Raw genomic sequence first — 27,885 nt, 5'->3', positions numbered from 1 at the left:
GTATTTATATTACAGTAGAGTCTCACTTATCCAGCCTTTGCTTATCCAACGTTCTGTATTATCCAACATAGCCTGCCTTTTAGTAGTCAATGTTTTTGTAGTCAATATTTATGTTGGATAAATGAGACTCTATTGTATGTGCAAAATGCATTCCATACTATTGTTCACCTTTGTTGTGCCTGTGTCTATTGCAAGATCATGGTGAGTAAACTCGCCAGCATCTTTTTTCCGAATATTTTCGACAACAGTTTTTGTTATAGTTGCAACTTCTAGACCTGTAAAAAAATAAATAATGTACAATAGTTACATATAAGGAAACATGGGGGGATTTATACTAAGGAGGGGAAAAATAGTACACTGAATGTGGAGTACTAATAAGAGTACTTATTAGAGTAGGCATGGGCAAACTGGCCCTCCAGGTGTTTTGGACTTCAAAACACCTGGAGCCAAAATTTGTCCATGCCTGCCTTAGAGAATGCAGTTCCTCACCTGCTTCCTTTGCTAGCTCCAAGCAATGGTGGCGTTGCTCAGTCTCAGTGACATCTTCCAAAAACACAGCGTACTGAGCAATAGCTACATCTTGAGGCAAGTGACTTACATAAAATGCTATGAGATCAGTGTGCTTCTCACATATTAACCTCTGTAGCATAAAACAAAAGTTTAAATACTGTATGAGTTTATTATGGAGCTCATTCCATCTATTTCATCTATGTATTTGTATATTTACATGAGAGAAAAAGAGGTAAAGAAACTGAATCCATTCTCTGCAGGTGTCTTCCAAATAAACTACATTTTAATGGCAGGCTACAATTATAAACAGCCCCGTTCGCTGCATATTTACAGTGAGTGAGTGTACTTATGTAAATATGCTGAAAATAGTCACAAAGTTTTGTTTATTAGTTTGCTTCTTATGATCAACATATACTTCCATTTTGAGAAAGAAAAATATTAATAGTATGTATAAAAGCTTATTTATTGGCTATAAGGCAAATCCAAAGGCTTACCTGAATGTAGGTTTTCAAAACATCAACAGACACTTCCTCCTGAATGGGGGAAAACAGCATTTAGTTTAATACATTGATTTAAAGGATGGAAACTACAATTGTCATTTTCTTATCTTTTATTCGAATCTGAAATTACACTTCTCATGTTACTTTTGTAGACATACAATTAAATCCAAATGAGAAATAGAAGGATTATAGTTGAGAATTATTTATGCTTGGATCACAAGGTACAAAGAAGCCAAATTGCCCCATAATGGCAACAGTAATCGTATAGTGTTCCTTTTGATCAGCCATTCTATAACTTCTGATTTAGAGCAAATAGTAGAAGAAACTCACTTTGACAGTTTTATATTGTCAGATGTGACTGCCTGAAATTGTGTGCAGTATGAAATTTTTATTGCGTTTTCACAATTCAGCACTCAAAATGCATTAGAAACAGCTATAAAATTGAAACCAGGTTTTTTTTTCATTGCAGACCTGTACTGAAGAGGTGTATTACATTACCAGCAAATCTAGCACATTTCTTTTATGTCTGCACTGCTTTGGTGCAATAATGACTGCTCATAGAACTTCATGGTATTATCTAATAGAAAACTGAAGAACGACAAGGAGCCACCAGGAAATGCTGTTGGGAATTCATATATTCTTATCTGTTTCTCCCCACTTTAACCCCTCTAACCCTGCTCAGTAGTTTACAGGAAAAGGAAGATAAATGTTGTAGTCTTCTTAAAAGGAACTTACTTTACTCTGTAGTCCCAAAGTGCGGAAGAATAAAATGAGGTGAGTCATGAACCGAAGCAGGTGCCCTGGGAGCTTGTTTCTGTCTCTAGAGAGCCATTTGTTAAATTCTTCCATCAAACCTGACAAAATACAGGTTTCAATTTACATTGGTGGCATGAAACAAATATTTAAAGTGTTTTTTAGTGCTTGATATAATCTTTAAAATGCACTGTATATTGATTACATTATGCAACCAAGATAAAGGAATTCATCTCATATTTAAATAACTTACTAGAGAACCTTGATATAGATATGACAGAACCTAAAGTCTTGTAAAGACATTAGAAGCTACAATATAGGGCCATACTTCAAAAGGCAAGAGGGAGACAAAGATATGCTTCTATACTAAAGCTGCAATCCAATTCTGCTTTATGTATGATTGATGAATATTTGAAAAACTACATCTCTCTTCTGCCCCCACACTCCCCTTGTGCAGAGTATAAGGCATTTTTTGCAGATTTCTTTTAAATCAATTGGTAGCATTTTCAATTGCAAGCAGAAGGAAGTCACACAAGTAATGGATAACAGAGCTGCTATAAGAAATGCAGCAAAGTGAGAGATATCTAAAAAGCAGTATTACCATCCACATCTCCCAGGATAGCAAACTTTTGAATCACATGGTAGTGCTCTTGATTTTCCTCCAAAACTCTCTGAAAAATAGTTTTTGAGAAAACACACTATATAGTTATACTAAATTATGTACAGCCACGGTATATATTTTGTTTTTCTGTGTGAAAAGGATCGAGCTACACCACAGAATATGGGACAGTATTTCTGTGTGGTTAAAAAAGCATATTGAAATCTAAGCCATATGTATGAGATATTGAAGCTGAAGTGGCTCTTATCATGGACTTGAGAAGAAAAAGGACATGCATGTAGCTACTGAAGAGGGGGAAATGTTTCAGACCCATGATATTGAGGTTTCCCTTACATTTATTATTACTATTTAAAGATTTTTGAGTAAACAAACAGTTCAGTAAGTCCAGCTCATACAACCAGTGAAAGCAAGACAAACCATTTCATTCAGCATCAGTCTTTATACCATCAAAGTTTCTGTGCTTATATTACTGTTTTTTTTAAGAACAAAAAACCTCTTCCATAAGATCAAAGAAATCAAAGTGAAATTTAAACCAACACTGGGGATGCTATATGAATAATAAGGGAACACTTTACATGACCAAGTAGAAATAAAAGATGAAAACAACACTCTAAAGAACTACACTTGCATACTAATGGACATGATTCAACCTACAGAGATAAGCTCTACTTCAGTTCTAACTAAAACTTGTCAAGCAACAAAAAATAAAAGGAAGTCCCATATATTGGAAGATATATGGCAGTTAACAAACTTCCATATGAAGGAAATCACTGTGGTGTAGTGATTTGAGTACTGGACTAGGATTCTGGGTGACAATGGGTAATTCACACTCAGCTTCAGAGGAAGATAATGCCAACCTCCCTTTGAACAACTTTGCCAAGAAAAATCTGTGCTAGATTTGCAATAACTAAGCCAGCCCTGGAACACTGGAAAATAAATCTTGCAACCCTCACATCAGATCACTTAAGAAGCACTATGTAAAGTGTGTAACAACTCTATAAACAGCCAGAAAAGTGTGATGTTCGTTTCATTTTAAAATGACAAATTTTTTCAATAGGCTTAAAAAATCTAACTGGATGTGTTCCCACACATGTAAAAGGATAGCAGTCCAAGACATAATTTGGGATAACCTCACTCAACTCAAAACATACTTCTGAGTACACAAATAAAAATTTAAAAAGTTCTTTCTTTCAAATCAGACTCCAAATTACCTTTTTGTCTGTAGATTGAAGTTCCTCAAACACCTTTTCTAAAGTCCAGCTTCAAAGAAGTAAAAGAATTGAGACAATGAATTAATATGCATCATTCTGATATTGCATAATAGCTACTTATCCCGTAAATAATAACTCACTTGGTTTCCAAATACTCTCTAGGGGGTTCCTCTGTTTCTTCTGTGGCCATTACGGAAGAACGAATTTCCTGTTCAACAAGTGTATCCACCATAACCCTGAAATATGCCCAGACAGCATCTTCCCAAGTCTCACAAACTGGAAGAAGCTTTAGGTTTGTGGAGAAAAACATAAGCAATACTAAGAGAGAATATGTAGCATTAAAGCAAGCAAATTAGCCAAACAGTAACACAGACACATTTGGTGTCTCTAAATGTCAGGACACACCATGATTCAATGAAAGCAGAAGGAACAGTTGTGAGTCTCAGAGTTATGTATGTCTCTCTTATGTATAGATGCAAAAGGGTGACTGGGAACTTTTGATTCAGCACATCTGAATCTCAGTCATGGTGTTTTAGCAAAGAATAATTTTTAAATCTCTAGCTACAAAGTGAAGCTGTCCAGTTACAATGAATTCAACAGCTGTACAAAGGCACTTTTGGCACATAGAAAAATATATGTAAGAATTCTGTGTGGAGAACTACCCATAGAGCCTATGCAGTTTCAGACTGACCTCTTATCTGGTTTCATCATAATTTCCACTGGCCTATTTTTAAGGCTTAAATGTAAAGGCAATTGGTAAAAAAGTAATTATTTAAAAATTCAAAAGAACTACGTCTAAAGCAGGCATGGGCAAACTTGGGCTCTCCAAGTGTTTTGGACTCCAACTCCCACAACTCCTAACAGCCTCAAGCCCTTTCATTTCCCCCTTCAGCCGCTTAAGCCTGGAGAGCCCAAGTTTGCCCATGCTTGGTCTAAAGTGTTGTCTAAAACTTATCAGTTTTAACATTAACACTTTTTTTCCTAACTTGTTTGTGAAGTTGCACGCGTGTCATAGAAGTAAGCACAAGCTCAATCTCAGTAAGATCTAACTATAAGGAGAAAGGGGAAGGAAAAGGAAGGAAAACTACTCTAAGGAATATAGTCTTCCTAAAAATATCAACAGGACTCCTTGTGAAGCCCTGAATGAGTTAAAACGATGTTCAATGTATTGTCGAAGGCTTTCATGGCTGGGATCACAGGGTTGTTGTATGTTTTCCGGGCTGTAGGGCCATGTTCCTGAAGTATTCTCTCCTGATGTTTCGCCCACATCTATGGCAGGCATCCTTAGAGGTTGTGAGGTAAATGATGTTAATGTTTTCTATTCAAGGTTTTCTGGTTTCAAAATTCATTGTATAATGACTATTTCAGATTAACCACAGCCTTAAATTTTCTCAGCAAAAATCTATTTTACACAACATCTCATACCTGTTTTAGGTTCCCACAGAGTGCTGCATAGATTGCTCTCTCAAACTTGTCAAACTGCTCCTAAAATATTCAGTTCAAAAACATCTCAGATTATGGTCATTACAGCTTGATTCTGTGCAAACTTAAGATATGAAATATACATCACTTCTAATCAATAGCTTTTGAAAGGATAATAATAATAATAATAACAACAACAGTAATAATACTTTATTTCTAGATTGCCCTCTCTTCCCGAAGGGACTTAGGGCAGTTTACAGACACAAAATAAAAAGGCAAACATTCAGTGCCTCAAATGAGTACATACACATCAAAGTAATACAAGATAATGCACAGTAATAACAGTAAGCTTACAACAAAAAAATAAGCATCAAGTTGAAAATAATCAAAAACAATCCAATAAGACATAGTAAACTAAACCATGAATAAAATATTACAAGATATATCATAAAAGCAATTAAGATACAAGGATGATAAAACATTAAGCATCACAGTATTTATAAACCCCCAATGAGCAGCGTGCATGCATTACACACAAACCATATTCCCCAAAATACTAATCTTCAATTTAAAAAGCATCGAAATATTATTCCTAGTGGAACCCAACATACAGAGGGAAGTGGCTGGCACAACATTCTCCATGATTTTGTAAAAACAAAGATGTCTCCTTTCTTTCAATATTTCTGGCCAACAGATACTGCTAGCTCAAAAATAGGTTTAGAGCAACACATCTACTATTTGATGGAAGGGCTCCCTGGTTGATTTTTAGGCTTTAATTTTGGCAATGAAAGCATAATTAATGCATAGTGGAGATAAGTATGGAAATTCAGGCTTTTAGTATATCTGTGCTTGGGCCTTAGTGGATTTGTTATCAGTAAATGTTTTCTATTTGTTTTATACTTGGGGGCACGTAAACATTTATCCGGACATTTCAGGATTATATACAAAATCTACAGGACGCAAATTGCTCAAGATTTTCCTTTGCAGTCAGTTTCTTACCTTTTCTGCCAAACGCCAGCAACTCATTTTCCAAATGCTTCTATATGGATTGCCTTCTACTGGTTCCAGCTCTGTTCCTATACACAAATATATAATGTATAACCAGATAAGATAGAATTTCAGAATTTAGCAATGAAGATACTCTATTTATCAAGATCTTCAATTACAGTTTTTCTGAAACTTCCATCAAAGTTCAATTATAATGTCTTTGAAGAATTTATCATGAACTAGCTTGGGTACCCGGCGTTGTCATTTTTTATTTTACAAAATGCATAAGGTTGTGGGTGTACTACAACTCACATCATGCCAGATTAACCCCCTGAAACTCTACCAATACTTAAAAGTTTGTCATGTTGGACAAATTTGCTCTAGATGCATCATCGGTGGGGTTTGGAGTACTCTGATTGCAAGTGAACTATAAATCCCAGTACCTACAACTAAATTCCACCCCAAATACACCAGTATTCAAATTTAGGCATATTGGGTATGTGTGCCAAATTTGGTTCAGAAGAACTATGGACAGAAATTCACAATATTGTGCAGGAGGCGGCAACAAAGTACACCCCAAAGAAAAAGAAAACCAAGAAGGCAAGATGGTTGTCTGTTGAGACACTGGAAGTAGCCCAAGAAAGAAGGAAGGCAAAAGGAAACAGTGATAGGGGGAGATATGCCTAATTAAATGCACAATTCCAGGGGTTAGCCAGAAGAGACAAGGAACTATTTTTAAACAAGCAATGCATGGAAGTGGAAGAAGACACTAGAATAGGAACAAGAGACCTCTTTCAGAAAATCAGAAAGGTAAATTTCAGGCAAAAATGGGCATTATCAAAAACAAAGATGGCAAGGACCTAACAGAGGCTGAAGAGATCAAGAAAAGGTGGCGAGAATATACAGAAGATCTGTATAGGAAGGATAATAATATAGAGGATAGCTTTGACAGTGTGGTGAGTGAATTAGAACCAGACATCCTGAGGAGTGAGGTTGAATGGGCTTAAGAAGCATTGCTAATAATAAGGCAGCAGGAAACGTCAGGATCCCAGCTGAGTTGTTTAAAATCTTGAAAGATGATGCTGTCAAGGTGATGCATGCCATATGCCAGCAAATATGGAAAACACAAGAATGGCCATCAGATTGGAAAAAATCAATTTATATCTCCATACCAAAAAATGGAAACGCTAAAGAATGCTCCAACTTTTGTACAGTGGCACTTATTTCACATGCCAGTAAAGTAATGCACAAGATCCTGCAAGGCAGACTCCAGCAATACATGAAGTGAGAGTTGCCAGATGTCCAAGCTGGGTTTAGAAAAGGCAGAGGAACGAGAAACCAAATTGCCAATATCCGCTGGATAATGGAGGAAGCTGGGGAGTTTAAAAACCCCCCATCTATTTCTGCTTTCTTGACTATTCTAAAGCCTTCGACTGTGTGGATCATAATAAATTGTGTCACGTTCTTGGTGGTATGGAGATACCAAGTCACCTTGTCTGTCTCCTGAGAAATCCAAATAAAGACCAAGTAGCCACAAGTAAGAACAGACTACGGAACAACAGACTGATTCAAGATTGGGAAAGGAGTGCGGCAGGGCTGCATACTTTCACCCTCCCTATTCAACTTGTACGCAGAACACATCATGCGACATGTGGGGCTTGACGAATCCAAGGCTGGAGTTAAAATTGCTGGAAGAAACATTAACAACATTAGGTATGCAGATGATACCACTTTGATGGCTGAAAGTGAGGAGGAGCTGAGGAGTCTTCTAACCAATGTGAAAGAAGAAAGTGCAAAAGCTGGGTTGCAGTTAAACATCAAGAAAACCAAGATTATGGCAACCAGACTGATTGATAACTGGAAAATAGAGGGAGAAAATGTGGAGGCAGTGACAGACTTTATATTTCTAGGCATGAAGATCACTGCAGATGCAGACTGCAACCAGGAAATCAGAAGAAGTTTACTTCTTGGGGGAGGAGAGCAATGGCCAACCTCGATAAAATAGTGAAGAGCAGAGATATCACACTGGCAACGAAGGTCCGCATAGTGAAAGCAATGGTATTCCCCATAGTAACCTATGGATGTGAGAACTGGACCATAAAGAAGGCCGAGCGAAGGAAAATAGATACTTTTTGAACTGTGGTGTTGGAGGAAAATCCTGAGAGTGCCTTGGACCGCAAGAAGATCCAACCAGTCCATACTCCAGGAAATAATGCCTGGCTGCTCACTGGAGGGAAGGATATTAGAGGCAAAGATGAAGTACTTTGGCCACATAATGAGAAGACAGGAAAGCTTGGAAAAGATCACGATACTAGGGGAAATGGAAGGAAAAAGGAAGAGCGGCTGACCAAGGGCAAGATGGATGGATGGTATTCTTAAAGTGACTGGCTTGACCTTTAAGGAACTGGGGGCGGCGACGGCTGACAGGAAGTTCTGTCGTGGGCTGGTCCATGAGGCCACAAAGAGCCGGAAGCAACTGAACGAATAAACAACAACTCATGCCTGGGAAGAGAAAAATCTCTTCCATCTTCAGATGTATTTTTGGGAAGAAAGTTTGGGTAATTTGTATTTAAGATGGATAAATGTATAAACATAATCCTACACTGTCATACTAACAAACATTTCAGGTATGTACCTCCATTCACATTAGGGTCATGATACAGTTTCCACCCTTCCAGAGTTGCAGCTCTCCAAGCCTGCCCACATCTTTTGCATAGTCGTTGGGCCTGTAAAAACAAGTAAGAAAGCCGGATTAATTTGGAGGAAAAGAGTAATTAAAATCATTTTAAATAATAGGGTAACAAAATGCTTCAGTACATCCCTAGCCTTTAAACAGAAGGATCAGAACTTAGACTAACTTAGAGCCTTGCAGTATTTAGGACTTTGAACTTCTGTTAAAACAAATCAGGATCAAAACATGGTTTCAGATCCTGATATAATACTTAACCAGTTTGAACGAATCACAGTTGCACTAACAGTAGCCCAACAGACATAGTTTGCTCATATATGCATTAACCTTTTTTTTTAAAAGAAACCTGTAAGGCATTAGGGACTTACTTCATCTGTCATTCCTGCTCTAATAAGAGTGAACAGGAACCTGAGCAACCGTGCATCATCTTCCCGATCCAAATCATCAAGTGGCATTTTCTGCCTTATTGGAGCATCTGGATCCTAAATATAAGAAAAACAGGACAGTAAAGATTCTTTTGCATAATGGAAATACATGTTTATCTGACTATAAGCTGAAGAAACTGAAACTGAAAGTAGAACATTATTGCTAATTCTTCCCCTCTATTGCTGTGATTTTTTTAAAATTCCTGGCGCCATTGCTCTCTGTCTCCTTTTTAGTTACTCATCTTGCTTTAAAACTGTGGATGAAATTATAATGGTCAAGCCATTTGTTATATCAGTTTATGACCTCCTATTCCATGGGGCCATCATAAGTCAACAGGCGACGTGGAAGCACACACTTCATCATGGTCAAATATAAAATATTCCATGAATCCATATTGTTCAAAGAACTGGCTTCTCTACTCATTACAACTGACTTATTCTTAACAGTTACTATCATTCTTTCTTCTTTTTAAAAAAACAACAATAAGCTGATCCTAGAGATTCCAAATAAAAGGAAATAATTTTGTTTATATTTACACGTTGTACTTTCTAACAGTGTAAAAAGTTACAATGTATCACATTTTAAAAACTGTTTATAACCGTAATTCATTTATTCATATAATGACCAATCAGTTGCCAAACCCTATATAAGAACTGTTGTATAAGCAAATAATGCCTATGCATTAACGGTATTGGAACATGGGAGTCTAAACGAGTAGTCAAATAGAAGCAGCACTTCATTAAAAAAAATTCCTTATAAATTACTGAGGAAGTTTAATCAAATAGCAGAAATTAATAACAGTGTCTTCATTCGCATGCAAATATTTAAAATCTGGAATCAGTAAAATACACTTACTAATTCAGTCACCAGTGGTCGTGAGCTCCCAGCAAATGTGTTTAATTGACGCTGCTTCAAGATGTGCAAAGTATTCTCCCTGAAAATACAAGGCACATTTTTATTTCAACAGCAGTGGCTACCGAATTAAATATTCTATTATGTACTGATGTATTTTTTATTAAATAATCTTCAAGGCAGCTTCTAACTTACTGAACAATACATATGAATAAACAGTGTCTTTGATGAGCACTCTTCACTTTACTTTAAGACATCCCAATTCAAGCAACACTTGGAAACACAGCTAGCAGGCTTCCTACATCCGCTCATTCTGCTGCTGATACCGGAAGCTATTGTTATGGTACCTACAAGCATTCCTCTAGCCCAGTGGTTCTCAACCTGTGGGTCACCAGGTGTTTTGGCCTACAACTCCCAGAAATCCCAGCCAGTTTACCAGCTGTTATGATTTCTGAGAGTTGAAGGCCAAAACATCTGGGGATCCACAACTTGAGAACCACTGCCCTAGCCAGTAGCTGAATGACTTCTTCCCCATCTTCAGAAGTCCTATAGCATTTACAGCAGAGGTGTCAAACTTGTGGCCCTTCAGCTGTTTGGGCCTCCAACTCCCAGAAGCCCTAGTCAGTTTGTTCAACAGCCAGGAATTCTGGGAGCTGAAGTCCGCAACATCTGGAGAACCACAGGTTTGACACCACTGATTTACAGCATCTTCGATGTACTCGATTTGGACCAACTGACTGTACAATCCAATTTATGCTTACTCAGAAGCAGCAGTGAGTTTGTTTACTGGATACAGCATTGCAGACAGATGGCATAAGATCCCAAAAGTATTAGAATTACTTTCAAAACCTGTCTTTGTCTATTTTGGCCTTAGAAAGGAATCCCCATGGGTGAAGGCAATGACAACACAAAACCAGCAAAACTGTTTTAAATCTAAATACCTCCTAGTCTGGGGATGCTGCAAATTACTTTGATGTACTCTCACAATGACTTTATGTTACCCCTGTGTCTGTATGCATACAGACATAAGGAATAACTTGGTTCTTTCTTTACTTCTCTTCTCTCACACCTCTCTATTTTGTTGGCAGATTTAATCCAGAAGAACAATCCTGTCAGCAGACTGTTCTGTCCCAAGATTTCTCAGGTTAGCTGACAGGACCTTTCTATAGCAGGCAACTTCAGAAGCAGAAGCTATAAGCTATACCTGGTTATGATGGCCAACATGCCCTGAAACATTCAAACGAATTACAGCAGGCCTGATTTATATCAGGGATAACTGGAGGAAAAATGGGGCAACTGGTTAAGAAAACATTCCATACTGGCTTGCTATAAAACACAAAATCCTGATTTCAACTTTATATCCAAATCAGTGCTGTAAGACTTTCCATAAAAAGTCAGCTTATGAGTTTAAATTCGCAATATTAAAATATCTGTTATGAATGAAAAGACAAAAGAAATAAACAGCCCTTTAAAATGTACTCTAGAAATCACAACATTGGCTGAAAATATATGAAAGAGGCAGGCACAGGTATGGGGGTCCAGCAAAAACTTTGAAAAACAGTTGTTTAAAATCTTCATGTATAATGTGATATTACCATCAGATAACAAAAATGTGCATTCAGTAGTTTGTCATTAACTTACCAATAAACAGACTTTGCGTAAAATTCTATATTATCAGAAAAGTCTCCGATTTCATCCTTGGCAATACTCTCTAGCCAGTCTACAACCAACTGAAAATTAAATTAAACACGGAAATTACACAAAATAAAACAAGCCACTTTCCAATTTCTACCCTACCTATTATCATGGGAAATCAAAATGCTCAGGCACTGTTTACTAGGTAAGTTCCACTAGGTATATCCAACAGTATATTTGCCCAAGTATGTGTTCTGGAAGAGCCAGCATGGTGTACTTGTTTTAACATTGGATATAGTTTTAGCATTGAATTGCAACCCTAGAGACCAGGGTGTGATTCGCTGCTTGGTCATGGAAACCCAATGGGTGGCCTTAGGCAAGTCACATATAAACAATCCAGAAAAGCCCATAATGAGTTCATCTAAGGGTCACTGTAATTCAGAAATGACTGGAAGGCACGCTACAAATGTGTTTTGTGCCTGCAACCTAAGTTTCCTTACCACCAGTATAGCTGCCAATAAGCACATCTCTTAGGCCTTCTACACTGCCATATTATTTGCTTTGAATTGAATTATTTGAGTCTACATTGCCAAATAATCCAGTTCAAAGCTTTGATAATCTGGATAACATGGCAGTGTAGAAAGGGCCTAAGAGATGTGCTTATTGGCACTGTTACAGGTGGTAAGAAAAGTGAGAAAACTATGATTTAACATCTGGCTACTCCATGGATAAGTATCAGGGGAAATAAAAGAATCAATTTTGAAGGTTCTCTCATTGCCTTCAGCCAAGATATTTTTCAAAATGAAGGGCAATTTAGAAACATTTTCTTTAAACGCAAGAACAGTGAAGTCTTTTATTTAAGTTTGGGCTTTTTTGATAAATGATTTTATTTCAACATGATATGAAACAAAATTAAATCTATCATAAAAAGAAAAATGTTTCAATATATACAAAAGTAACTAACACACCTTTCTCTACAATACACAACCTATACACATTTTAAACCAACACCTAAAGGTAAAGGTAAAGGTTTCCCCTGATGTTAAGTCCAGTCGTGACCGACTCTGGAGGTTGGTGCTCATCTCCATTTCTAAGCCAAAGAGCCGACGTTGTCCAAAGACACCTCCAAGGTCATGTGGCCGGCATGACTGCATGGAGCACGGTTACCTTCCCGACAGAGCGGTACCTATTGATCTACTCACATTTGCATGTTTCGAACTGCTAGGTTGGCAGGAGCTGGGGCTAACAGCAGGTGCTCATTCTGCTCCCGGGATTTGAACCTGGGACCTTTTGGTCCACAAGTTCAGCAGCTCAGAGCTTTAACACACTGTGCCACCAGGGGCCCCAACACCTACTAAACAAATATATAAGTTTTCACTTGTTGACCGTTGATTTTAATTTATTTGTTGGTATCACTTCATTTCTATCTTTCTATTTTTAATAACACTCATTATTTATGTAGTTCCTTGCTGTTATAAATGAATAGAAGGTCTGTAACAGGTATACATTTTCATATTTTAAATATTTTAAGATAAATATTTTATATCTTGTTACATACAACAATTCTGCTTTGTTTTGATTCTCTACATTAGGAAGAATTCACTTCCTAATTGAACTAGTCTGTCAATTTGTTCAGAAAACAGACAGCAGAGCTAATGCATGTTTAATTAGGAGCAGGTACTATTTGGTTACGTGGATGCATTCACAAGTTAGTGCATTTAGATCTGTATCCGAAACCTTTAAAAAGCGGTCTTTTAAATCATACCTGGCTTTGTCGAACCAATGAATCTCTCTGAAACAGGTTGTTTACAGCAGTCTTTTCACTAGCATTTATAACCTAGGGAACAACACATTGATCTTCAGATGAGAGGTCAACATTATTTTTTTCAGATAAGTGACTTTCATTTTTTTTCCTTTGGCTGCATCCAATGGAACAGGATTTATAAGCAAAGTGAATTCCCATTTTCCCCCAATGGCCTCCTCTCTAAGTTTCCTCCAGAGGATTAGAAGACTTTGTAAAGTAGATTCCAGTACATGTGATGGGGGCTGCAGTAGGAATTTGTTTGCACAACGCTCTACTTAAAATATTTTGGGCTTTTAAGTAATATTTGACAATTTCAAGGTTATCTTAAGTATTTAATTCCATAGCTTCATGTCTAGGCTCAATTACATTTTAAACAGTAAAACATTTATTCATGTATATAGTAATGCTTTTATAAAAAAGGCTGTAACAAAACTTACTGCAATATCAAACATGGTTTCATCTTCCAAAGCAGACTGTATCCTATCCCTGAATTTAATACAGAGAGAAAAATAATGCAGACTAGCATCAAATGTTATTTTTAACACCCCAAAACAAATGAAAATATTTGGAGCATGATTCTCAGAGTCACACACTTCACGTTTATGTAAAAGAGACCCTCATAACTTTGCTTCCTCTTCATCCTATCTATACATATACAGTGTTATATAAATTGAAAGGTCTCTGTACATGTCTCTATCCCCATACAGGCCCACACTGTTTTGCAAATTAATTTTCCTACAAATTCTACTCAAGGATTGAGAGTCATATTGAGATTCTTGATGCCAGAAACAGATTAAGTGTATGCCTGTCTTTATATTTTGAATATTGTCTTTTGTATCCTCAAAATTGGTGACAATCCACTATTCACTCAACTCCACTAATTTAGTCTCCATTAATTCACTGGTATTTCACCATATTAAACTGCATTTCACTTGCACTATTTAAGAATGGCAATAGCATGCTCACACCAACTATACAAATAAAAACACATAACAGGGGAGGGAGATGTTGACTGTTCTCTAAGTAGTGAATCTTCCTTTTATCTGAGCAACGGTGAATAATCTGTGACTCTCCAGATATTGCTGGATTCCAACCCCACCAAGCCAGTATGGCTAACAGTCCAAGGTGAGTCCAGATATCTGGAAAAATAGATCCCACTCTAACTCTAGGAACTAAAGAGAAGGGCCTGGATATCTTTAAAATGAAGGAGGGGAACTTGTGTCTTCTAAATATTGTGGATAACTACTCCTTTGATTACTTACTATAGCCACAGATAGGACTAATACAAGTTGTTCAAACATATGAATGATCATAAGTTGTTATACATTTCAACTTTAAAATATTAAGATTTTTTGATATGAATAGTCTTTCTGCACCTGGAATTAAATAATCTTATCTCACAGTATTACGTTATTGGAGCTATATTAATTTTATGGATATTGCTCAGCTCCTGAAAATTAAACAACTTGTTAACAATTTGTTACCAAACTAGCATATATATACAGCATTGCCCAGGCATTGTTGGGACTATTGCCCACTTACTTTCTCCCTTCTTCAGCTCTGAGAGGGCCTATCTCACAATGTTTCCATGGCAACACTCTGGAAAGGATGTGCAGGTTCTCTTTGTGACTCTCTCCCTCCTACCCATGAAACCTTTATTTCCCAGTGACTTCACAGAGGGCCACTTCACCTAGCAACAGCCCTTGTGGTACAAACAGACTGGTGAACATATATATGTCAACTTTTATATATAGAGATACACAGAACATATGGGTTATTTGAAAAAATGTTGTTTTTAATGTTGTTACATAACATTGTTATGTTAATGTTGTTACATATACATTTCTGTATAATGAAGTTTTGTTTAATAACAACTTTTTAGTCAAGTTAATAACCTCTTAAACAAATGGGCAGCATAGTTTAAAACAGTGTGATCCAACCTGCAGCTCGCGGGCCGCATGCGGCACACCTATTCATTTTTGTTGGCCCTTGCCCTTCTTACTGGAAAAATATTTTAATTTAACATTTGGAAAAAAAGTTTACCCTTCTTACTGCTTTAAATTTTTAAGAATTCGTTTTCTTTCTGGAATGTCTCTGGCCTTCACATTCCTATACTAAAGTCTGATTGGCCCTCGGGTAACTAGAGGTTGGACCACACTGGTTTAAAAGATGGGTATTTTAGGCTTCACTTATATGAATTACAAAAAGTAACAGTGTGGTGTAGTGTTTTAGTGTTGGCAGCCTTTTTCAGCCATGGAAACTCATCGGGTGCACTACAGCATGTCACATTCTCTCAATCTCAAAGAGAGCAATCCTCTTTGAATTCATCTTGCAAAAAAAAAATCCAAGATACAGCGACCCTAAACATGGTGAGGCATCTCTAAAGTAAACACAAATAGGACAGCATTACAAGTGTATGAAAAGCTTTTTAAAAATATGCAAACTTCTAACAGAAAAAATAAGTCTGGATTTTTTATTTTTCACATACATAGTGCAACCTTATAATACATAAGCCATATATAATACATGGAAGCAACAAAATCTACCTTGAGGTGTCTAGATCTGCAATCTAGCAGACCAGAATGTACTAAACTAATGAGCTGGGGGAGAAAATCCAGCAGTCTTTGGGTGGGTTACCTGTAAATTGAGGACAACAGTCTCCATGTTACCATCTCCTGCTTGAGAAGCCACAACACACTGGCAGTTTTTAAAAACTTCTGTCCAGGAGCTGCTCGGTTCACTAATTTTTGAAGAATGTTTACCTGACATTAAAACAACAATAACACTTTTATTTTTCATTTTACTTTTCCATTTAAAACTTGATCATCCATAAAATGGTGTGTGCATATACAGATGTAAGTATAGCAGGACTTAGAGAGAAGTTGCGAATCATACAATTGCAGGCAAAATGCACACATCTTCACATAATAAACATATTGTGCAGATCTAGCCCATCCCAATCCGCTGAAAAAGATTCAGAATAGAAAAAAAGAACCACTTCTTCTAAAATTTTCCAGGGAGTTAATTACCCTTTAAAATAAGGTGCAACCCTCTCTTTGTCCTGTTTAACAAAAGGTGTCTGTGTTTTTACAAAAATGGAAATAAGCTTCTAGTCACTTCCAGTTCTGAAGATTTGGAGGTGGTGTAGCCTACAAATCTCTAGAGGACAAACATTAGCCCCAGGATTCTTGGAGACGGACATTCTCTTCTTCACAGCATAAACAGAACCAAGGCACAGGTAGAGTCTTGACCCAAATAATTTATAATCAAAGGTGAAATAAAATAAAAAGAAAAAAAGATATACTACTGTTAACAAGAGGTTCATAAAAGGCAAAGATAACAATGACCAACACATATCTTGTGCCTGAAATGTTAGCCCTGTTTCTGGGCATATCTGACCTACTGTTTCCAAAAATGGCACCAGTTTTCCTCTACCAGCTCTAGTTTTTGAGATACGGAACATATGCCATACACCACTATTCACTCTGCTTGTCCATAAAAAACAGGTTATTTGAATGTAGTGTTTAAATTAATATCTTTTAAACACAAAGGAAACAAAATTAAAAGAAATCCACTTATTTCACATCAAAAGTGCAGATTTATGATTCAAACTTTCAAGTTATTCAACACACCATATCTTAGAAAGTAGAGCTGATGCAGTCTATCCAATGCAATGTTCTGAATAAGTGCCTCAAATAATCCCAGCAAAAGCCAAGACACCAATATTTATTTGGTTGGACTGTGTAAAGAGAAATTGCCCTGACATTGAGCACTCAGTGCTTAATATCATTTAATAGCCAAAAAAACCAAATAGCTATAGAAAATGTTTAATGGCTGCCACATTTGCTACACAATTTCTATGCATATTCATTGACAGAAAATTATTTAAGCAATGATGGAATGAATAAAAATATAATAGAAAATACCTGGCTATTGCAAGTATCTTCATACTCGTCTGTAAGTTCAAAAACGGTATTTGAGGTGTGCTTTAACAAAGAATTCAGAAAATCAGAGTACATGCTCCTAGTAGCTGGAATCAGATAAGAAAAAGGTACACATCAGAACAGCTTGATTTTAAACAATTCTAGCTTGTAACAAGGTAATACCTAAATTATTTTTTTCTAAGAACAGTACACACTAAGTACTTTATTTCAAAGTACACTTTGTAAGAAAGTATTTTTCAAAAGGTTTTTTTAGAACAGTAACATGAATGTCTTCCTAGGATGACTGACACATGAAAAAGAAATGTAGCTATGGAATAATTTTAGCAAGTAGACACTTGACAATGCCGTTCTGAAGTTATTCGCTCATAATAAATCCAAATCACTGTATCAAAACAAAATAACTCAGAACTACCATCTTGAGTATGCAGTAATGCATATGTGGCTAGCCTAACATGCTCTAAGGTATTAATTATTATGTTTGCCTATGGCCATTTTTCTTAGGAAGTGTTTCCTATTATAGCACCAATCAAACTGAATGATCCAATTTGGTCTTATCCTGCAACATGATGGACTATGCAGTAAACCAAGCAGGCTTAAGTGGAGTTTCTAATGATCCAGGTCTACTCTACCCGGCCTCATCAAAACTGTCAAACATATACGTAAAGAAATCATAAAGGGGAAAAGTACACTTTTACCTGCTTCCCCAGGATCATCCTCATTCAACAGAACAACACTCTTAGTGACATCTTCTGCTCCACTGTACTCTAAATTTGAGAACATCACTGAGTGCGGAGGTGTGAGTGCAGTTGTCCAGTCGCTGTCGTCTAGCTAAATGATTACAAAACAGAAAATAAAGCCTGGTTTAACAGTATCATAATAAATAATGTCAATTTTTGTTTGATAACAGAGGGTGCATTTGCACTATAGAACTGATGCGGTTTAACATCACTTTAACTGCCTGGAATCATGGAAGTCGTGGTTTCCCAAGGTCTTCTCTTTTGCCAAACTCCCAATTCCACAGATTCCATAGCATTGAACCATGGCAGTTAAAATGGTGTCAAAATGCATTAATTCTACAGTGTAGATGCATCCAAAGTAATTCTAGGCAAACAATTTAAAATGTTTGTTGAAGTCATCCTAATACAATAGGGTGGTGATAGTAAAACAGGCACTCTCTCACACACCACAGGCAAGCCTAAGAGTAACATGAACAGTAAGAACAACAAGGCATGGCATACTTTCTCGGCAGGAAAGATTTCTACATTGGAAAGAAAGAAGAGCCACAGAAAGTCTGTAGCGTGATATGGGTATTAGGCCAGGAGGGGGGCATTTTATACTGTCCCCTCTATTTTAGAAACAAAATTGGTTTTGCTGCCGAGATAATCCCCACCCCTCTTGGGTTAAAGAATTAAGAGACAGAACCAGAGAAGAGAGAATGTCTGTGGGAGTAGTGGCAGTAGCCAAAATGAAGTCTGTTCTACTTCATGGCTCACCTCTGGGGGGGTCTGGCTTTCATCACTTAAAAGTTCATGTGTGAACAAGCAAACAAAAAGTTAGCTATTCCGTTCCCTCAAATTTAGGCATCCTAACTCTTAGATGGTCAAGTGCTTGTTTCTCTACAACAAAATCCTAGGCTCCATAAGAATATATTGGATAGGTAAAAGAGCTCCTCCATGCCCACCACTTCTAATATTTTACATTCATTGACTGTCACCATAAAATTATGTGGCTGCCCATCAACTTGCATTCAAAGAAATGAGAAAAAAAACCACCCAGTAAAATGCACTGTAAAACACATTTTGGTCCATAGGATAGTGAGAGAAGCTCTTTAAAATTTAAGAAGAAAATATCACATAGCTTACTGTTGAAAGGACTGCAGTATCAATATAAGATGTTTCAGCATGCAAAATGACAGCAAATCTGTCAACAATGATAATTCAGCATTTGCAAGAGTACAAATAGACTCTGCATCTTCCATCCTTCCAACAATCAACTTTGCAGCTTTCAAGGTGAAAGCAGAAACACAGTTTCACAACCAATAACTACAGTAGTAGTAGTAGCAGCAATAATAATAATAATACTTTATTTGTATTCCGCCCTATCTCCCCAAGGGGACTCAGAGTGGATTCCAGCATACACAAACACAAAAGCAAACAATCAATGCCTAGAAACAACCATAACACTGATAAGGTAAAGGCCTCCACTTCCGGATTTGAGGGGTGGTGATAAGCCGAAGACCCTGAGCTGTCCGTTGATGCCTCCTAGGTCATATGGCCTGCATGACTGCATGGAGCACTGTTACCTTCCTGCGGAGGCAGTACCAACTGATCTATGCACATTTGCATGTTTTTGAACTGCTAAATTGACAGAAGCTGGGGCTAACAGCGGGAGCTCACCCCATCCCACAGATCTGAACCACTAACCTTCTGGTCAGCAAGTTCAGCAGCACAGCGGTTTAGCCCGTTGTACCACTGTGGCCCCAGTAACACACCAGTGATGTCATAGTCACATAATGGAAGAACTTTCCATCTCTGTAGTCTTCAAACATTAAAGCATTCTTTAACAGCATGCTAGGGCAGATGCCATGGTAATTCTGATTCTTCAAGCTATTGATGAGATAACTGATCTCTAAATATAAATTTAATACTGCTTTTCTAAGCTGGGGAAAAGTTAACATCAGAAAATTAATAGCAAACTCTATATTTAAACTATATTTGGGTTAGAGGCATGCCACAGAGCTGCAGTGGAGGACCTAGAGAGGCCCACAAATATTTCCCTCTCTAGGTCTTCCAGTTGGTAGGTTTGGGCCAAAATAATGTCATAGAACAGCGGCTCCCAGGCCTTTTTGTTGTCAAACCTTTCAGAAGACTCTCCCCTCTCATAAAACCCCAACTCCGTCCCTAAACATTGTGAACCCACAACGTTCTTCTTTTTTCATCTACTCCTATTGCCTGAGTGTTTGGAAAAATGAGAAAATACTTTAAATGCAACTACAGGCCTCTATTTTGGTACAAGAAAATATTATATATAACCACAAACATTTACTTTGGTAAAGAAACCCCTACAATGCTTTTGCAGAACCCTTGGAGGACTTAGCTAGAAGATGGTCAAAGAATCAACACTCTCTTCCATGGAGCATAAGGGAAACACAACTGCCATATGCACTCCATGCAGCCATTCCGACTCAGTGTGTTCTTACCACAGATAGATTTCCAAGATGCCCAGGAGTATGTACAAGATAAGGAGATTTTCCTTCTGGGCCCAGAATGGTAAACATGTTTGGTTGCCTCATGGAACTTCGACTGTGTGGAGTAACTGGGGAAAAAATATACCGTAGTATTTTTCCAAAGTGGAATAGGAACAGATCACGAAGCATTAGTTTTCTAGCTAATCAGTTTATGAAGCTGCATCGCAGAAAGTGCTGTCACAATTTTCTTGTGCTCAAAACTCTATCCTTAAAGATACTCTCTTAATTAAATTTTGACAGTACTGTGTTAGAGAAAACATACTACATATAAACATTTAGTGTATTACTAAAATTCCTACAATTAAAAAAGCATTTGAATGGTAAACAAATAGGCATTAAGTGCAAATGAACGTACAGGAGTGAGGAAATAATCCTGGAGTCCTGGGAACTGTCAGTCCTCTTGTTGCCATACCACTTAAACTGTCATCCAGGGAAGCAAGGACTAGGAAAAGGGAATCCGGTTAAGAAAAAGTTTATATTCTGACTCATTTTTCAGATACCTGTAGCTATTACAGATGAAGACAATCTAGGTATGCACAGCTTTTTCTTTCCCTCTCTTCCTTAAATGCTTTCCCCAAAACCACCTTTTCCACAAAGCCTTGGGATAAACTAGGTGAAATGAGTGCTGTTTTTCAAAAAACTACATGAACTGGAAGGGAGGACTGATTTTAAAAAACATATGGTTGTCTTCTGGTAAGAAAACAGGGTCCTTGTTTAAATATGCACTGGATTGCATGGTTAGTTATCTTTCTTAAGGGACAAAAAGAAATACACACAAAGTTTTTACTGTATTTTCAGAGACTTCTAGCCATTTTCTGATGAAGAAAATTAGATCACAAGGTCCTCAAGAAAGGAAATGTTGTGTTATATGTTACAATACATAATACCATGACCAGTCGCGATGTTGAAAATTAAGAAATAAACAAGCAAATGTAATTTATGAGAATTCAAGAAATACAAGCATTAAGACCATTCCACTAGGCCTCAAAAAAGGATACTCGAAACTTTTTTTTGAGAACTCTGCTTCCAAACTGGCTGAGTTATTTCTTGTGGAGAAGACATTTCTGAAAGGGGAAAAGAATCAATGAAACTTTATTGAAATGTATCTTCGGTTTCTTTTGAATGAGCAATCAAGCAGGAAGAGTTCAGAGGAAAGTACTTCTTAGCTTTGTGTCTTTTTCATTAAGTAAATAATTGCTTGTAGCTATGAAAATAATAAATAGCATGACTCAACAAAAACAGAAGCTAAAATAAGAACACAAACCAGAACAAAATGAAATAGGGATAATACAATGAAACAGACTGTATAAATCAGGTCTGGTTGAAAGTTCAAAATCCTACATTACAAGTTCTTAAAAGCCTGCAAAAGCAAAAGCGGTTTGCTTAGTACCAGTATGCTTACAACACTTTGTATAGTACCAATACCATGACAATTAACAGGGGCACCCAAGCAGATCTGCTCTACAGAGGAAATCTAGAAGTGAAGAGCTGCTATTGAAAAGATTCTCCTTCCCATGGTATTCCGAGACCAGGGCACCCAGACAGTTTGTTGCATTTGCATATGCAAGCACATACACACCCCACTTTTTGGAAATCATTGGTCTCTAACAGAGCAGAACTTGGAAATTTTGCAATTTTAAAATTTTAGTCCCAATTGACAATTCTGTCTGAAGGAACCTGGCTATTGATGTCCAAAAGAGTAACAACTTCAAGCTGTGGGAGGAAAAAGGGAATAAATGAATGAAAATAATGTGAAGAACACCTGTCAGCCATAGTAATATTCCAAGGAATGGTGTGAATGTGAATGAATTGATACAGTATAAAGAACATCTGCCAGTCACATAACATTCCAAGGAACAGTGTGAATGAATGAGAACAGTGTAAAGAACACCTGTCAGTAATATTCCAAGGTACCTACTGAGCTTAATTCTCATGAAGGAATGAGAGAAACACCTTTTTCCTACAGACGCCCAACCACAGATTCAATCATTCATGGCTTGAAAATATATTTTTTAAATCCAACAAACAAACTTTCAATTTGACAATACGTACAAAGGACACCATTTTGCTATACTGTTGTGTATGATGGGATGTGAGCACCCATGGATTTGGTATCCATAGGGGGCAGGGGTTCTGGAACCAATCAGGAATGGGTGCCAAAGGCCAATTGCCTGAGGATTACTGTATATCCACTTGGTGCCAACCCTATACACACTTAGCTGTGAGTAAGCCCCATTTGAGAGCCCACTGTTTCAAGACAAGGGGTGAACAATATCAGCAAATGGGCTGCTAGGTGGGGGTGTCTCTTTTATCTTACCCATAATAATTTAGCAGTGCACTAGAGACAATTCTATGTCCCTCTCAAAACTCTATATCCCAGGATCCCAGAGAAAAGGCGATTAAATTGTCACAGAAGCAGTGCAGTGTGAAAGCGAACAGGCATTTCTGAGAGGCTCAATGCTTGAGCATCCCTTATCCTGACATTCAAAAGACTCCAAAATCATCCACATGAGTGGTTCAGACAGTGACACCTCTGCTTTCCAATTGTTCAGTGTACTCAGAATTTGCTTCATGTACAACATTTTTTAAAATATTGAATAAAATCACGTTCATGCTATGTGTGTAAGATATATATGATGTGTTGTCGAAGGCTTTCATGGCAGGAATCACTGGATTGCTGTGAGTTTTCTGGGATGTATGGCCATGTTCCAGAAGCATTCTTTCGTGACATTTCACCTGCCTCTTTGGCAGGCATCCCCAGAGGTTGAGAGGTGTGGGGATGCCTGCCATAGATGTGTAGTTTATATATCTGGAATATTCAGGGTAGGAGAAAGAACTCTTGTCTGTTTGAGGCAGGAGTGAATGTTTCAATTGGCTACCTTGATTAGCATTGAATAGCCCTTCGGCTTCAAGATTTGGCTGCTTCCTACTTGAGGGAATCCTTTGTTGGGAGGTGTCAGCTGGCCCTGATTGATTCATATAACGGAAATCCGTTTTCTGAGTGGTGTTCTTTATTTACATAGTATAGTATACATAGGGACCACCAAACACAGCACTGCCCAAACACGAATCAAAGAACATGAAAGGCACTGCAGAGTAATCCAACCAGAGAAGTCAGCCATAGCAGACCACTTGATGAACCAACCTGGCAGGCCTGTAGCCGAGGGGGGGGGGGTGTTAGGGGTTCAGGTAAAAAAAAAAACTGGTTTACTCATGAATTTTAACTGGTTAACCAAATCCCCATGCTAAGTCTATGAGGCGCAAAAAATTAAGAGTCCCTCCAGGCACTATCTCAAGCAGATATTGACAAGTCTGTAGCTGGGGTGGGGGTGGTGTTTTGGGGTTCAAATCCCACCCAAAAATTTTTTCTGGCTATGGCCCTGCACAGCATATTATTTGAGAACACAGAAACACTGGGCCACTCTAACAACCACTATGTCAGACTACACAGAGAAGCCATTGAAATCCACAAACATGTGGACAATTTCAACAGAAAGGAGATCATGAAAATGAACAAAATTTGACTATCACTACTGAAAAAATTTAAAATCAGGTCAGCAGATAAAGAACAACACGCAGAAAACTGAGGAATTCCAGACATGAATCCATCAGGAGCAGCCAACACCTCCCAACAAAGGATTCCCTCAGGCAGTAAACAGCCAGACCTTGAAGCTGCTAGGCTATTCAATGCGAATCAAGGTGGCCAATTGCAACATTCACACCTGCTTCAAACAGACAAAAGTTCTTTTTCCCAAACTGGACATCCCACAGATATATAAAACCCACTTGCCTAGTTTCCCACAGACCTCTCAACCTCTAAGGATGCCTACCACAGATGTGGGAGAAACGTCAGGAGAGAATGCTTCTATAAAATGACCCGAAAAACTCACAGCGACCCAGTGATTTCGGAGATGAAAGCCATTGACAACGCAAAGAGAGGAGGCCTTGACCGCTTTGCTGAGGCGAAGAACATGCTCTGAGACTATTTCTTCTTCAGCTGCAAAAATATAGAAGGCGGCAGGGGCAAGAGCAAAGGCCTCACCTCTCTACCCAACGCCCAAGCCTCCTCTCACTCCTTTGACTCGCCTACAGACCTTCCGCTGTACTCACCTACTCTCCTCAGCCGAGTAGCAGCTGCCGCTCGTTTCTTGAGACTTCCCGCCCGCCGGAAGCGGAAGTGAAACCCAGGACACGGATGGCTCCATGGAGATGTGTACAAAGGCACATAGCACCTCCTGCAGGCTAGGAGGACCGTCCAGTCCCCGCCGCTTTGGGCGTGGCGGGAAAGTTTTCCATCGCTGGAAGGAAGTTTGTGTGTGATGAGCGATTGCGGGTCAAAGGCGCCGGAAAAGCCATACGTTGCTATGTGACAACAGATGGGCAGATTCAGTGCCCCTTCTTCAGAATATCTGTATGTGTATAATGAAGTCTAGGATTCAGATCTCAACACGAAATTCATGTAGGAATAACAGATTTTAGACACCTACACGTGGCCTAAAAGGTACTACACAGTACACAAAACCATCATTAAAAAAGACAGCACCAATCTACTATCTTTAGCCAGGAAAAACTAAATTGACTGCATGGATTTTTTAACCCATTCTTTGCCATATTATTGACTTTATGGCCCTTGCTAATTTTACATGGTCTGGTTTTAAATGTTACTGGCTTTAATGTTGATATAATGTATTTTATATGTTGTCTGGCACCATTGTGTGCTACTGTATTTGTAAGTTGCCATAGTCCCTATGGGCGATGATGGCAAGGTATAAATAAAATATTATTACTACTACTACCGTTTCCCCTAAAATAAGACATCCCCAGAAAATACAGTAGAGTCTCACTTATCCAAGCCCCGCTTAACCAAGCTTCTGGATAATCCAAGCCATTTTAGTAGTCAATGTTTACAATATATCGTGATATTTTGGTGCTAAATTCATAAATACAATATTTACAACATAACATTACTGCATATTGAACTACTTTTTCTGTCAAATTTGTTGTATAACATGTTTTGGTGCTTAATTTGTAAAATCATAACCTAATTTGATGTTTGATAGGCTTATCCTTAATCCCTCATTATCCAAGATATTCGCTTATCCAAGCTTCTGCCGGCCCGTTTAGCTTGGATAAGTGAGACTCTACTGTAAGACCTAGTAGAGGTTTTGCTGAAATGCTAAATATAAGGCCTCCCCCGAAAGTAAGACCTAGCAACATTTTTGTTTGGAAGCATGCCCGCCGAACAGAACACCAGAGCATGCAGGATTGGAAAATATACGTACTATAGAGTGTTGGACATGGAATTAATGGTAGTAACAAGAAATTCTTGATAGGATTCACAGTTTGTCTGGTTATGCTGGTTTGTGATGACAACTAATTGTACAGTATATAATAAATGTTCATTTTTTTGTTCAACAATTAATGTGAATTCTTCTTCATGGAAAAATAAGACAACCCCTGAAAATAAGACCTAGAGCATCTTTGGGAGCAAAAATTAATATAAGACACTGTCATATTTTCAGGGAAACACGGTACTACTACTATTCCTACTATGGGTGCAACTACACAGCAGAATGAATGAGGTTTGATACTTTATCTGGCATGGCTCAATGCTATGGAATCCTGGGACTTGGGGTGACACCCAAACTCTTTGGCAGAGAGGGCTAAAAACCCTGCAAAACTACAGCTGTCAGGATTTCGCAGTATTCAGCCACGGCAGTTTTCGTGCTTTCAAACTACATTAATCCACAGTGTAGATAAGCCGGCCGTTAGGAATTGTGGGAGTTGGAAGTTCAAAACACCCGGAGGGCCAAAGTTTGCACATGCCTGGTGTAGATGCACCATTACCCATGTTGAAAAATTTGAAGTGTATTGGCTTTCCTTTATTAGTACAGTAGAGTCTCACTTATCCAACATAAACGGGCTGGCAGAATGTTGCATAAGCGAATATGTTGGATAATAAGGAGGCATTAAGGAAAAGCCTATTAAACATCAAATTAGGTTATGATTTTTCAAATTCACCACCAAAACATCATGTTATACAACAAATTTGACAGAAAAAGTAGTTCAATACGCAGTAATGCTATGTAGTAATTACGAATTTAGCACCAAAATATCACTATGTTTTGAAAACATTGACTACAAAAATGTGTTGGATAATCCAGAACGTTGGATAAGCGAGTGTTGGATAAGTGAGACTCTACTGTATTAGTGTATTTTGATATATGCATTTTAATGGTTTTGCATTTGTCCGTTATAACCATTTTGTACCTTGCCTTGAGCCATAATGTTCTTCTGGAAGGGAAGCTGGGCTTATATATATAGCTGTGAAACAGAATGAACACTTCTCTTCTTTGGTGCCATCCTATATTTCACCAGGTTTTTCAGTCGCTCATGCCCTAATAAAGCTTACGGATCCAACTACAGTACAAAAAAAAAAAAAAAGCTAAGGAAAAAACAATGCTGAGTCCATGCAGGAGAGGAGACAAAACCCATCTCTTTCCAGTGGCCCAGGCAAAAGCAAACAGGTGAAGACTTTCTGGCTTGTATGTCCTTCATTAATAACTTTTGCCATACTCAGATGTTGCCTGGCCACGTGCGGCCTGGTTTTATTCTTTGAGATGTTGCAAAGCATGCCATCTCTTTCACTCCTCCCTCATAAAGAAAGGGCTTCCAAATATAGCTGGCTCAGACATACATGCATTTGTTAGCTTTGTGAGGGCTCTTAATGGTACATAAGGGATGTCATTGCAGCTTTTCCTGTTCTTTACCTGCTGAGGTCAGTTGTCTTCTTTTCATCTCTGATGTTGCAGACTTCTATTCTTAGCTATACCTTCTTCTTTTTTTCTGAACCGAAGGAGTATCAAGGAAAGATTTATAGATATAGTATTCAGTATCTGAGAATCTGAACAGCTAAACCAGCTACATTTCTGTGTTGGCTCCTGCACCATCTGTGAACTTCATAGACGGTGCAAGAGGAAATCCCCTGTGCTCTAACATTAAAACACCAGTCAAGTTATGCAAACAAAATCGATTAAGGGAAGAAATATAACCTGAAATGTGTAGCCTAAGTGGGAATTTCACCATAAATGCTCTCTTGAACTACAGCATTAATATATAGTGCCAAGAAATCAATAAATTGTATATTACCCTGTTGGTTCTTTACTCAATTTTTGTTTCAGCTTGGTTTTAAGTCATAAAACATAAAGGTCTTATTTAAAAATACTTCAATGAGATTAATTAGATTATTCCATTCAAATCCAATTTCTAATAAGAAAGGAATCTTA

General features: G+C 37.9%; 1 protein-coding gene across 2 annotated transcripts in view; it reads right to left on the bottom strand.

The window, feature by feature from the left end:
• Window positions 1–24,812, bottom strand: part of nup107 (nucleoporin 107) — a 30,923-nt gene extending 6,111 nt beyond the window's left edge. Inside the window, exons 1-22 of one of the 2 annotated variants that reach the window (XM_003224612.4) lie at window positions 24,710–24,812; window positions 21,598–21,663; window positions 20,955–21,041; window positions 20,552–20,667; window positions 18,048–18,180; window positions 17,335–17,438; window positions 16,046–16,170; window positions 13,846–13,894; window positions 13,370–13,441; window positions 11,611–11,699; window positions 9,973–10,051; window positions 9,060–9,173; window positions 8,638–8,728; window positions 6,015–6,091; window positions 5,019–5,078; window positions 3,734–3,879; window positions 3,594–3,642; window positions 2,365–2,434; window positions 1,746–1,864; window positions 1,005–1,043; window positions 490–640; window positions 169–275 (exon numbers count right to left, since the gene is read on the bottom strand). In XM_003224612.4, the coding sequence (XP_003224660.2) occupies window positions 169–275; window positions 490–640; window positions 1,005–1,043; window positions 1,746–1,864; window positions 2,365–2,434; window positions 3,594–3,642; window positions 3,734–3,879; window positions 5,019–5,078; window positions 6,015–6,091; window positions 8,638–8,728; window positions 9,060–9,173; window positions 9,973–10,051; window positions 11,611–11,699; window positions 13,370–13,441; window positions 13,846–13,894; window positions 16,046–16,170; window positions 17,335–17,438; window positions 18,048–18,180; window positions 20,552–20,667; window positions 20,955–21,041; window positions 21,598–21,661 (1,941 nt within the window). In that variant the 5' untranslated portion in view covers window positions 21,662–21,663; window positions 24,710–24,812. Of the gene's footprint in view, window positions 1–168; window positions 276–489; window positions 641–1,004; window positions 1,044–1,745; window positions 1,865–2,364; window positions 2,435–3,593; window positions 3,643–3,733; window positions 3,880–5,018; window positions 5,079–6,014; window positions 6,092–8,637; window positions 8,729–9,059; window positions 9,174–9,972; window positions 10,052–11,610; window positions 11,700–13,369; window positions 13,442–13,845; window positions 13,895–16,045; window positions 16,171–17,334; window positions 17,439–18,047; window positions 18,181–20,551; window positions 20,668–20,954; window positions 21,042–21,597; window positions 21,664–24,641 lie in introns of both variants that reach the window. The other variant, XM_008116598.3, reaches the window with a different exon arrangement.
• Between the last annotated feature and the right edge of the window lie 3,073 nt (window positions 24,813–27,885).

This window comes from Anolis carolinensis, chromosome 5 (genome assembly GCF_035594765.1).
Source record: "Anolis carolinensis isolate JA03-04 chromosome 5, rAnoCar3.1.pri, whole genome shotgun sequence".
NCBI lineage: Eukaryota > Metazoa > Chordata > Lepidosauria > Squamata > Dactyloidae > Anolis > Anolis carolinensis.
The sequence above is the reverse complement of the archived record's forward strand: the minus strand, read 5'-3'. Positions and strand labels throughout refer to the sequence as shown.